We start from the raw sequence: 12192 nt of genomic DNA, 5'->3' as shown, positions 1-12192 counted from the left end.
TAAAAATCTGTTAAGAGCTAGCACCTTCCTTACACAGTCTCTGAGCATCACCATTTTTCTCTATTATGCAATTATAATACTTTGGATTAGGATAAGATTTAGGACACATTATATCTAAATTAATGGAATTTTACACAGGATTCTAACACACGAAGATTTATAGAATGTGAAGCACCGAAAAGAATATAAAGAAAATGGAATATTTAAATTTAGAAATACCCTACCCATGCTTCATGACATGGAGATTCCATAGTTTCATAACTTCTTTCTCTCCTTCATTAACATCAGAAAATTCCTCAATTTGCTAAAAATAAAAAAATTTTTAAAAAGAAAAAGAAAAACACCTATTAAATGCAGAGTAAATATAATTGGTATTTCTAAGAAAAAACTGAGAATGTTAAAAACAGATTTTTTTTATAACTAAAAATACCACAACTTATTTATACAGCAAAGTGGCAAAATTTCTTAAAAACAACGTCTTTTTAAGCAGTAATTTAAAAAAGGAATTCCTAAGTTACAAACTAGTTATGTATAAATAAAATGAACACACTATAAAATCACAAGAAGAAAATCTGTATTTCCTTTACCTGGTAACTGTTTAAATGAGACAATTATAAAATGTGGATTCCTGAATTCCTTAACTTAGAAAAAGTTCCTTTACTAAGTCAAAAGTTTAATACATATTATTAAACAATTTATAGTTTTCAAACAAAATAGATTTCAAACAAAAATCATTTAATCATAAAATTCTAAAATCAGTCAATAATGGTAATAGTAATAATTACTGTAATGGTTTTTTCTCTTAGCCATTCAGGATCTTTTTCATCTTCACTATCTACTTCCATTTCTTGTGGACGGAGAGGTAAACAAGTATCACTATGGAAATATAGACGATTGTGTCCGCTACTGTATGTACGTTGCTGTTCTACTTCTCCATCTTCGGACTCAAGAAATTCAGACATGCTTGCTTTTGTTCGTTTTGGCCTAATGAAAGAAAATGTTGATATTAAGTGACAGGGTTAGGGTTCTTTGTATTTCGCATCACCCAAATAGATTACATTCCTTTCTTACAGGTTTGTACTTAGATCTACTAGGAAAATTCATTTTTTTAAAAATATATCTTTATTGATTTCAGAGAGAGGAAGGGAGAGGGAAAGAGCTGAAACATCAATGATGAGAGAGTAGTCATTGACCGGCCACCTCCTGCATGCCCCCGACTGGGGTTCGGGCCCACAACCCGGGCACGTGCCCTGACCAGGAAGCGAACCGTGACTCCCTGGATCCCAGGTCGATGCTCGACCACTGAACCACGCCTGGCCAGGCTAAACGAATTCTTTAATCACCCCAACCACTGCAGCAGTAGTGACATTAACATTTAAAACACAGGAAAAAGCTTTAAGGAAGAAGTGAGAAAACCCTGTAGAAGCAGGAGCTGGGGAGGGCTATCAAGCAGTATACCACCCAGAGACTTAGCTAATGCTCCCCTCTGTTCCTCCACCATCATCAATAAAATCCGGAGAATAAACTTTGGTTGTATGACCTTTTTACCTACCTGCACACAAGAATGTGTGTGATAGGCGTTCTCTTTACAGGTCCATTGCGACTAAAAGCAAATCCAGGCTGGCGATGAATATCCTGAGGATTTCCTGCATAGGAGCCATCATAACACTCGTTGATAGAAACATCTATCCTAGCACCTTTTGGATGATACTGTAACAAAAATGCCAAGGAGTTTAGGAAAAGAAAGTATTAATTACCCTACCCCTAAATACCCATCACCCCAACTTAATTAATTTAAAAAATGCTTGTGGTTTTTAATGTTTTGTAAACCTAAATTACCCAGGCATACCAGCATGGTAAATAGAAGTCAGAAAACCTAGAGTCAAAAAGATCTGTGTTAGGCCCTGGCTGGTGTGGCTCCGTAGTTAGAGCATCAGTCCTCACACTGAAGGGTCTCATGTTAGATTCCCAGTCAAGGACACTACCTGGGTTGCAGGTTCCATCCCCAACCTTGGTTGGCAACCAACAGATGTGTCTCTCTCACACTGATGTTTCTTTCTCTTCCCCCTTCCCTTCCACTCTCTCTAAAAATCAATGGAGCCCAGCTGGGCGTGGCTCAGCAGCTGAGCATCGGCCTAGGATCCAGGAGATCACAGTTTGATTCCTGGACAGGGCACATGCCTGGGTCGCAGGCTGGATCCCCAGTCGGGGGAGTGCAGGAGGCAGCTGATCAATGACTCTTTCATCATTAATGTTTCTATCTCTCTCCCTCTCCCTGAAATAAAAAAAAAAAAAAAAAAAAAAAAAAATCGCCCAGCTGGGCATGGCTCAGCGGTTGAGCGTCGACCTAGGATTCGGGCGATTGGGGTTCGATTCCCGGCCAGGGCACATGCCCAGGTTGTGGGCTGCAGCCAATCAATGATTCTCACATCATTGATGTTTCTATCTCTCTCTCCCTCTCCTTTCCTATCTCTGAAATCAATAAAGATATATTAAAAAAAAAAAAAAAAAAAAAATCAATGGAAAAAAATATACTTTGGTGAGGATTAAAAAAAAACAACACACAAAAAAGCCCGTGTTAATGCCTATGCCATTCATCAGCTTGATAACTTTTTAGAAATTATTTCTCATCTCAACAAGAATAAGGAAAATACCACTTAATTAAAAAAGGTGGTGTGAGGGTTATGTGAGTCAATATAGGTGCACTATATGAAAAATGAACCATTCATTATAATTCACACATAAAGCAATCCACCCAATACAGAAATTTTGATATTTTGTACAAAGTACAATTTTTGAAAGTCAAATTGTCTTTTAATGTATGATATATTAATAAGAAAAAAAAGTTACTTACAACATAGTTGAAGATAAACCTGCTATGGCAGAGTTTAAGATGCTTGAGTAAACTATAAAGTTTGCGGCAGTTCAGAGTGCACCAAGGGCAATGTAAGTCATCTCTTGCTTCAGTTTGTTGTCTTGTATTGTTGTTATAAAGGAACTTTAAAATAAAACAAAAATAGGAAAGCTCCAACTTACACATCTCAAAACATTTTTTTCAATATCACCTTTAAAAATAGTTAAATTAAAAGAAAAATCAGAGATACTCTTTTTACTTAAATATCCAAAATATTTTATATGTAACATGTAAAACAAAGGCATTTCACGATTACTTATAAATGGGTCAGCTATGTTTACCTGATAAAATATTCTTAATTTTTGTCGGTTTTCATTTGAAGTATCTTTTTCTTTTCTCGTTTGTAGATCTGTAGTCAATGATTCTTTAACAGCTGAAAATACATACTTTTACATTTAATGCAAATAATTGCTTCTAAGTGAGATAATATATTTTGTGAAAATAATTAAATATTAAAGGTTTCACAGAACTCTACTTGTATTTAATACAGTTTTTGTTCTCACCCTCAAGGGAACAATCCCCCATAATCAATACTCCTAATCAAATACTTAGGTCTTTATTTGCAGGAGCCATACTCTTCCTTTAAAAACCACCTCTTATGTCCTAAATCATCATAAAAGTAACCCCAAGAAATTACATGTAGTCACTGTAATGTTTTATACTTTGAGGTCAAGAGTGTGATTTTGGTATTTATATTCCCAGGGAAAAGCAGTGAGCAGACATCCACTAAGTGTTGGTTTAACAGAAATTAAATAGAAAATGATTCTGTTACTATCATTCCAAATCCAGAAGATAATCACCATTAATAATTTTGGTATATTTATTTACATACTTAAATTTTTTTAATTTTCCCTAACATAACTAAGTATTTTATAAGTACAATTTTGTATAAGACTCTTTTTCTCATTTTCTTTTAAAACTCTTTTACCTATCTGACTGGCTGACCACAAAGTATTTTGAGAAGAGCCCAGACCACAATTTACTTGAGAAATCTTTTCTCTGACACAGGCTATGTTTTTATATCTTTTTAATCTGACTCTTACAATGACCTGCACACAATAAATGGACATGAGTGGTCAATGTCAAAGACAGCTATCTTAAGCCTTCTGCCTTCTTTAAACAGACTTAGACCTGGATACTCTCAGGTCAAAGACAGTGTTCCTATCGGGCAGATACTAAATAACAGATCAGTGTAACCTGGACCTTAACTCAGCAGAACTAAATCCATTTGTAAATGTTTCCCTCTTAAAAAAATACTCAAGATTTAACCTGGTAAAATTCAGGTTATAATGATCCTCTACCAGTTCTATTATAAAAACACTCTGAAATATTGAATTCAGTTTTACAATATATACAAAATTCTACATGAGTTATAAAAAGCATACAATCCCAAAGCTCTATTACCAAGCTGCAATTTCAAAATCCTAAAAGCTCTGAAAATCAATAGTTTCCCTCATGAATTTGATGCAAATTTATTTAGTGGGAAAATTTGTCCTAAATTGACATAGGCTATCTATAGACCTCATTTGGAGGTGTTATATAATATATGGCATATATACTAGATCATCCTTCTAAAATAAAAATAAAAATAAAAAAATTCCCAGACACATCTGACACAAAGGTTTTGGATAAAGGACTGTTGATACGTACTTTAACACAAAATTTTACATTTAATATAGAAGAACTCTAATTTACCATGGCTCATAGTCTGTCTCTCTAGTAAGTAAAATATTTCTCAAAGAATAACTTTTAGAGCAAAAGACAAATGAATTAATTTAAGCCTAAGCCCTAATTCTGCAAAACATTATTTTGAAAGCAATGTTTTCTTACCAATAGTTTGAGTAGGTTTAACTGAACCAGGCTTGTTTTCTTGATGGAGACTCTCTGAATTTCTAGTGGCAAGAGGCTTGGCAATAGGAGCTGTAGATTTATCATTGGTCTCTCCTGTCCAACGAAGAGTGAACTGTAACGTAGGTCCCTGAGAAAATGTTTCAAATGGAGGCAGCCTCTAAAAAAAGAAAAAACATGGAAAGTATAAAGAAAAATTCTGTATAACAAATTGAAAGAAGTTGTAGAAACTTGAAAAACAATAGTTATTATAAGTTAATGTGGATTTGATTTAAATCAACAGATTTTTTTCCATGGAAATCCAAAATGCCTACAGCGATGGCCACGTAAATCAAGTACTGCACAGTAGAGACTATAGTACTGGAGAGTTCAAGTTGTCTAAAAAAGACAGCCACTAATCTGCAGTGGCTGAATTGTTGCCACATGCAAACATTGGCCCAGCACACCCAGGTTTTCTGATTTTTCAAAAGTCAGAAATCCAAGTTCTAATGGGAAATCTTGCCATTTTTATGTTGGTAACCAATTTAAAATGTTTTTAAGAACAAGAAGAAAACTGTAGTACCCAAAGCCTGCCAGTTTGCAGACACTATTAGATGACTAATTACTTTCTAAGTCTAACAGTTGTAACAGTAATTTTCCTTGATTTCTCTTAGCTTCACCGCTGACTGCCCTTGCCTCTCCTCATCAGGTTTTGGCACACTGACCTATCTTGGCTTTCCTCCTCCGCTCTTACCACTTACAGGACTACTTGCCCTTCTCTTGTTCTTTTTAGTTCCTAGCTAACATTTAGCCATGTGCCCCTACCTCTCACCCATCCTTGACGATTTACCTATTACTAGGCTGATGATCCCAAATTGGTTCTCCATTGTTTATACTTGAATTCTAAACCCATATATCTCCAACCGACTCTTGGGCATTTGAGCTCCCATTTACTTTACTGCCATATAAGCCTAAACTCCTTCTACATTTTTATTATAAATAATTATCTTAAAACTATAATTTTAGACGGGAATGAGGTAAAAATGTGATCATATAAGCTGGTTTTGACATAGTAAGTCCATATCTAGGAACTTATTAAAATATTTGCAATGCAAAAAGGTACTTGTACAAATGTATTCACTACAACGTTTTTGAAAACAAAAAATTTAAATAACTAAATTATCCATTAAAATGGCATTGATTTGGTAAATTATAGAACATTTATTTAAAAGAATACCACAGAGATTTAAAAGGAAGCAAATCTATATGACCTGACTTAAAAGGATGCCATTTCATATTGCCTCAATTTCTTGGGAAAAACCAACAACTCATATAAATACAATCCTTATTTTCTCCTGGATAAACCTAATAAATTTTAAATAAAAAATTTAAAACATAAAGATAATAAATACCTGCAGAAAACTCAAACAACGTAAGTATAAAAAAATTAAAAATTACTTGAAATCTCATTACCTATAAGTAACCACTATTATTTATTTTAGAAAAAGTGGGAGTACATATACTATTGCATAAAAATTAAATATCATGGAAATTTTGTCAAAGTATTGTCTCTTTTAATGGCTTTTTAGAATAAGGTGTTTTCTAAATTTTCACTATTTAAAATTGTTTTACAAGACCTGTTAACTAGTTCTTTTCAGCTGCCAATTACTATCTTGTTATAAAAGGAAACAGAATTGCTAATGACTATATAAAATTAAAATTTTTATCCATATTATCTGTCTGCCCTCCAGTAAGGTTGTATCAACTTAATCTTACATTAAAGCATTATTTGAGAGTGTGTCTCACATATCCAACTATGAACTGTAAATCTTTTAAACTGTTGTCAAACAAGTAGTCAAAAGTAGTATCTCTGATTTTGTTTGCATTTCTTTGAATACTAATAAGGTTGAATTTGCTGGCCATCTATATTTGTTGCTTTAAGGACTGCCTGATTGCCTTTAATCCATTTTTCTAATTAGATTGCTTATCTTTTCTGTTATTGATTTATAAAACTACGTATTCATAGTATTAGCCTTTAGTATGTTACAAATATTTCCCCAGTCCATGATGTTAAACTTAGATTTGCATGTAGAAATAATCCACTTTAGTCATTTTTATTTTATGCCTTTTAGCTGTTACATCACACTTAGAAGAGCTTTCCTCATAGCAAGACTATATGAATATTCACCTACATTGTTTTGTTATGTATTGTTTATTTTTACATTTATATTTATGAGCCTTCTGGAATTTATTAGGTCTAAGTTTATTTCCAGATTGCTAGAGACCTACCTGTTCAGTCACAATTAATGAATAGTCCTTCTTTCCCACACAAATCTACCACCAACTTTATCTGACTAAATTCCAAATGTCTATGAAACCATTTCAGAACTATGCTTCAGCGATCTGCTTATCTATTCTTAAGCTACACCATACCACTTAAGTTCCTTTAACTTTATAGTATGTTCTACCTCCTGGTTAAGTAAAGGTTCTCTGAAAACTTTTCCATAATTTCCCTTAGTAGTATTATATATTGCTGTAGGTGAACTTGAGAATAATTTTGAGTCTTCTTAAAAAAAATCTTTTGAGGATTTGGCTTGTGATGGTACAGACCTTACATTCAGAAATAAAGGCCATTCTGCTGAGCCTGCCTATTCAAGAGACATATGTATGCCTATTTATAAAGTCCCTTAGAAAAGTTCTTTTAAGTTGCTTCATTTAAGTTTAGCAGATTTCTTGATAAATTACTAGTCATCATGTTACCTGTTTTTACAATGAATGGGATTTAAAATAGCAGTTAACATTTATTGAGCACTTATTTTATGCCAGGCACGGTGCTAAACATACTTATTATTTCATTTAATCCATCAACGCTATGCCTCGTTCTACAGATGAGAAAACCGAGACACAAAGCTTAAGTAACTTGCCAGATGCCACATACCTAGAAGTGAAAATTTGAACTTGGTCTGGCTCCAAGGAGGATGGGTGCCTTCCATTAAATTCTCTGACTAGATAATTTTATTTGTGTTTTCCAAAGTACAAAAACAAAGGATTCTACTTCCAACATGAATTTGCATTTGGGGGAGAAAAACATCAATAAAAAATGGGAGTTCGTTAACTATAACGTGCTCAACCTTCTAAGTAGTCCATACCTTCCCATCAAGAATAGTCTCCCATGTTGCTCTTTTCTTGCTTATTGGACATTCTTCCATTTCCTGCATGGCTACTTCATACTCCCCATCTAAAAGCTGTAAGCGCCTGTTAGACAAACACATACACTTTAAAGTAACCTGTGTTATTACTGTAAGTACACAAATTCTACATCTTTAGATTTATACTAAAAAGCATTTATTAAATTTATAGACTAGCTTATATACTCGACAAATTTTAAAATATACCTATACTCCATTCTTGACAAAAGCATTTTTAATGATTTCTATTAACTACTATTACTAAATTATTTTATTAATGTAGCTACTCAGATATAACTAAACATTTAAAGTATAATATGCCTAAGATCTCAAAACTTATCAAGTTTTAAACATTAAGTATAAAGTATGTGAGCAGGCTTAATACTTGTAAAAATGGGATAGTATTTCAATACTTGCCTTAGGAAACTACTAAGAATTATGCCTCATTTTTAACTATTGTAAATATTTGAACTAGAGTTCTTGACTTTTATACTTGACCAGTAATCAAATTTATGATTACAATGACTCTAATAATTGTGAGATCCTGGGGGCACCTGGCACATATAGGTGCTCAATAAACATTTCATGGGTAAACGAATAAATGAAATACCAGTTGAATTGAAGAATCAACTAAATTATACCCATACCCACAGTATAGTTTTAACGTGTATGTACATATATGTGTGTATATATAAATTATTTTTGCCATATTCTTAAACACTGGTAACACTACTACACTAAAAACCATTCTTCAATTAAGCTCAGTAATTAATTATATATAGCAAGAAGAATCTGGCTTCTTTTTATCAGTCTTCAGAAAAATTGTTAGGTGATAACAGCTAACATTTATTGAGTGCTTACAATGTGCCAGGCACTATTTTAAAGACTTTATACAGTTCATTTAATCTTCCCAATAGCTCTATGAAGATGCTATTACTCCATTTTTCAAGAGAAAAATGAGGAACAGACAGGTTAAGTAACTTGCCTTAAGCTGACACAGTAAGTAGCCAGGGCTAGCAATTTAATCCAGGTAGTCTGTCTCCAAAGACTGACTCTTAACACAAATAACTTTGAGACTTAAAGAATTTTTGTGTTTACGATGTACTACTTGAATTTATTCTCCTTCAATAATATATCAGCAAAGCTATTAAACTTATTATTTTAAAAGTCTAATTTTATTTAAATAGGTAATACATTCACATACTTCTAAATTGAAAAGAAGCTTCCCTCGTGCATCTACATAATATTGTTTTATGACTGTACATTTGATAGGTTCAATTGAATTTACCCTCCTACCTGCAGGGTATGAGGAGGCCCCTTTTCCCCAAAGCCTGACCAATTGTGCTTTATCAAGTTTTTTATCTCTTCCAAACTGGTAAGTGAAAAAAATGACATCTCAGTGTACTTTTATATAGATGTCTTATCTTTTAGTTGTTTAAGAACCATATATATTTTCTGTTTTGCAAGTATTTTTATCATATCCCTTGCCCATTCTTCTAGGGTTATATTTTTCTTTTTACTTAGTATGATCTTTTTATATTAGAGGAACAATACATCTATCTATAGTATGAGTTAAAATTAATTTTCCTGACTTGTCATTTTTGACTTGGTTTATTTCTGTTTTCAGAATTTGTTCTATATTTTGCTCAATATTTCATACTTTTTCTATATAGCTTTTGAATTTTGGTTATTCTTTAAGGAGACTTTAATTTCTCTGAGATTATAAAAAGAATTTTTACACATTTAACTCCCCAGGTCTTGGCTTGCAAATACTTTACTAAAAGGAACCAAGACTCCTTGAAGAATTGGCCAATTCCAGAACAGAGGTAGAAAAAGGAGACTGTAAGCCCAAAATATTTTACTATCCCAGAAAATAAGGAAAAACAACAACAAAAATACGTAAGTCAAAAGAACACAGGAGCCTGCTTAGAGGGGCTTTTTCTGACCAAATTTGGGACAATCTGAGCATTAAAATGAATAACCACACGAAATAGATTAGAACAGACTGAATAAAAATGGAATTTGTTAATCCATACTGTGTTTTTTTAAGTTGAGGGAAGGAATCCTCTTCTTTATAGGAAACTACCAATAAACGTGGAAGAAATGAAAGTTACCAAGGCAACTATCATGGGAATAATTTATTCAATATAGAATCCTCAATGAATGCCAAGCTGCTGGGTAAAGGCTGTTGGAGGGAAAAGGACATTTACCCAGTTTCATGTGTTACCACAGAGGTTACATATTAATTAAAGGGAAGCCCTGGCTGGGTAGGTCAGTTGGTTAGAGCATCATCCCAATGCTCCAAGATTGCAGGTTTGATCCCCAGTCAAGGCACAGACAGGAGGCAACCAAGGTATGCATAAATAAGTGGACCAACAAATTGATATCTCTCTCAAATAAATAAATAAAATATACATTTAATTAATTAAAGGGAAAAGCTACTGTTATAGTGGACAAATACAGTGATATCTCCTTAACCAAGTGATCAAGCCTGTATTATTTGTGTCTGTGATAGGCAAAGAACACACCACCATTTAGTTCTTGCTAAAAATGTTTAACCCAAATCTATTCATTAAGGAAACAACCACAGAAGTCCAAACTGAGAAATTCTTCAAAACTACAGGCTTGTACTTTTAAAAAGTGTCACAAAAGGCAAAATAAACAGAACTGGAGAACTATTCCAATTTGAAGGAAACTGAACAGATACGGCAACTAACAAGTAGCTACAGATCACACAGTCCTCAATTGGGGGAGGAGGTGAAAGAACTATAAAGAACATTATTGGGGTCAATTGGGGAAGACAGTATTACATCATGTTAAATTTCCTTACTATGACAGGTGTACTGTGGTTATAGAGGGAAATGTTCTTGTTCTTAGGAGACATATCCTGAAGTATTTAGGAGAAATGAAGTAGAATGTCACAACCCAACTGTTAAATGGTTCATCACAAAAACAAAATACACACTCACAAATAAAGCAAATGTGGTAAAATGTTAACAACTGATGAATCTAGATAAAGGGTATATGGGCACTAATCATCTGTATTGTTCTTTCAACTTTTTTGTAGGTTTGGGAATTTTCAAAATAAGCTGGGGGGAAATTCTCCTATGTTTTTTTCATGGTACTTTTTATCATTAAGTAGAAAGCAGTATTTCACATGTATAAAGGATATGTTAATATATATGTAAAGTGTAATATATGTAAAGAATTTTAAATATATCTTTATTGATTTCAGAGAGAGGAAAGAAGAGGGAGGGAGAGAGACAGAAACATCAATGATGAGAGAGTCACTGATGGAGCCCGCAACCCGGGCATGTGCCCTGACTGGGAATCGAACCCCGATCGCCTGGATCCTAGGTCGATGCTCAACTGCTGAGCCACGCCCGGCCGGGCATATGTAAAGAATTTTAAAAAGAACACAACATACCTCCCCATGCTGGCTAAAATAGAACATTTACCAACATCAGTGAAGCCCAGTGTCCCACACCCTCATTGCTCCTCCCAGACATAACCACTATCTCCTAGTATATGCTGGTTATTTTCCATTTAAATCTTTGATCCACAAATTTCTGAGTTTAAAAGGACACTAGGGCCTGACCGGGCATAGCTCAGCAGTTGGGTGTCGACCTAGGATCCAGGTGATCAGGGTTCGATTCCCGGTCAAGGCACATGCCCGGGTTGCGGGCTCGATCCCCAGGCGGGCGCCGTGCAGGAGGCGGCTGATCAATGACTCTCATCATTGATGCTTCTATCTCCCTCTCTCCCTCTCCTTTCCTCTCTCTGAAATCAACAAAGATATATTAAAAAAAAAAAAAAGGACACTGTTTGTTCTGCCAGTAGTAATACTGTGACATTAAACAATATATTCTAAGACAAAATGGTATCAAATTTTGTAGTATTATTCCTAATCATCTCTGCCTTCCTATTAAAAGCCTTTACCTTTCTTTACATGGTGGCTAATAAGTGATAATATTAAAGCAACAATCTAGTGCTTTTTAAAGAGTCCAAGGAATGTATTAGTTGCTACACTCAACTCTTGCTCCTATACCTAACAGTAAACTACCAGTGAACAGCCTGGACAAGAAATATGTCATGTTATAGGTTTCACTGCCAATACTGTCAAAAAAAAGAACGCTGCATTCCCAAATGAAAGCTGCCGAGACCATTATAAATCCAAGTGTTCTTTACTACCCTGTGCCAAATGTACATAGAGCCATACAATGATTACACACAATTTTCTTTAGTAAATACATAACCTCAAAA

The 12192-nt window shown here is 34.0% G+C and overlaps 1 protein-coding gene across 2 annotated transcripts in view; it reads right to left on the bottom strand.

Moving 5' to 3' along the window:
* SUZ12 (SUZ12 polycomb repressive complex 2 subunit) overlaps positions 1 to 12192 on the bottom strand; it is a 40837-nt gene that overhangs the window by 3987 nt on the left and 24658 nt on the right. For both annotated transcript variants that reach the window (XM_016207622.2, XM_016207623.2), the window contains 7 exons: positions 7891 to 7996; positions 4745 to 4922; positions 3196 to 3287; positions 2855 to 2998; positions 1553 to 1710; positions 786 to 984; positions 225 to 304 (listed from right to left, as the gene is read on the bottom strand). In XM_016207622.2, the coding sequence (XP_016063108.2) occupies positions 225 to 304; positions 786 to 984; positions 1553 to 1710; positions 2855 to 2998; positions 3196 to 3287; positions 4745 to 4922; positions 7891 to 7996 (957 nt within the window). The remainder of the gene's footprint in view (positions 1 to 224; positions 305 to 785; positions 985 to 1552; positions 1711 to 2854; positions 2999 to 3195; positions 3288 to 4744; positions 4923 to 7890; positions 7997 to 12192) is intronic.

The sequence above is a fragment of the Miniopterus natalensis genome, chromosome 17 (assembly GCF_054644295.1).
Source record: "Miniopterus natalensis isolate mMinNat1 chromosome 17, mMinNat1.hap1, whole genome shotgun sequence".
NCBI classification, from domain to species: Eukaryota; Metazoa; Chordata; class Mammalia; order Chiroptera; family Miniopteridae; genus Miniopterus; species Miniopterus natalensis.
The sequence above is the reverse complement of the archived record's forward strand: the minus strand, read 5'-3'. Positions and strand labels throughout refer to the sequence as shown.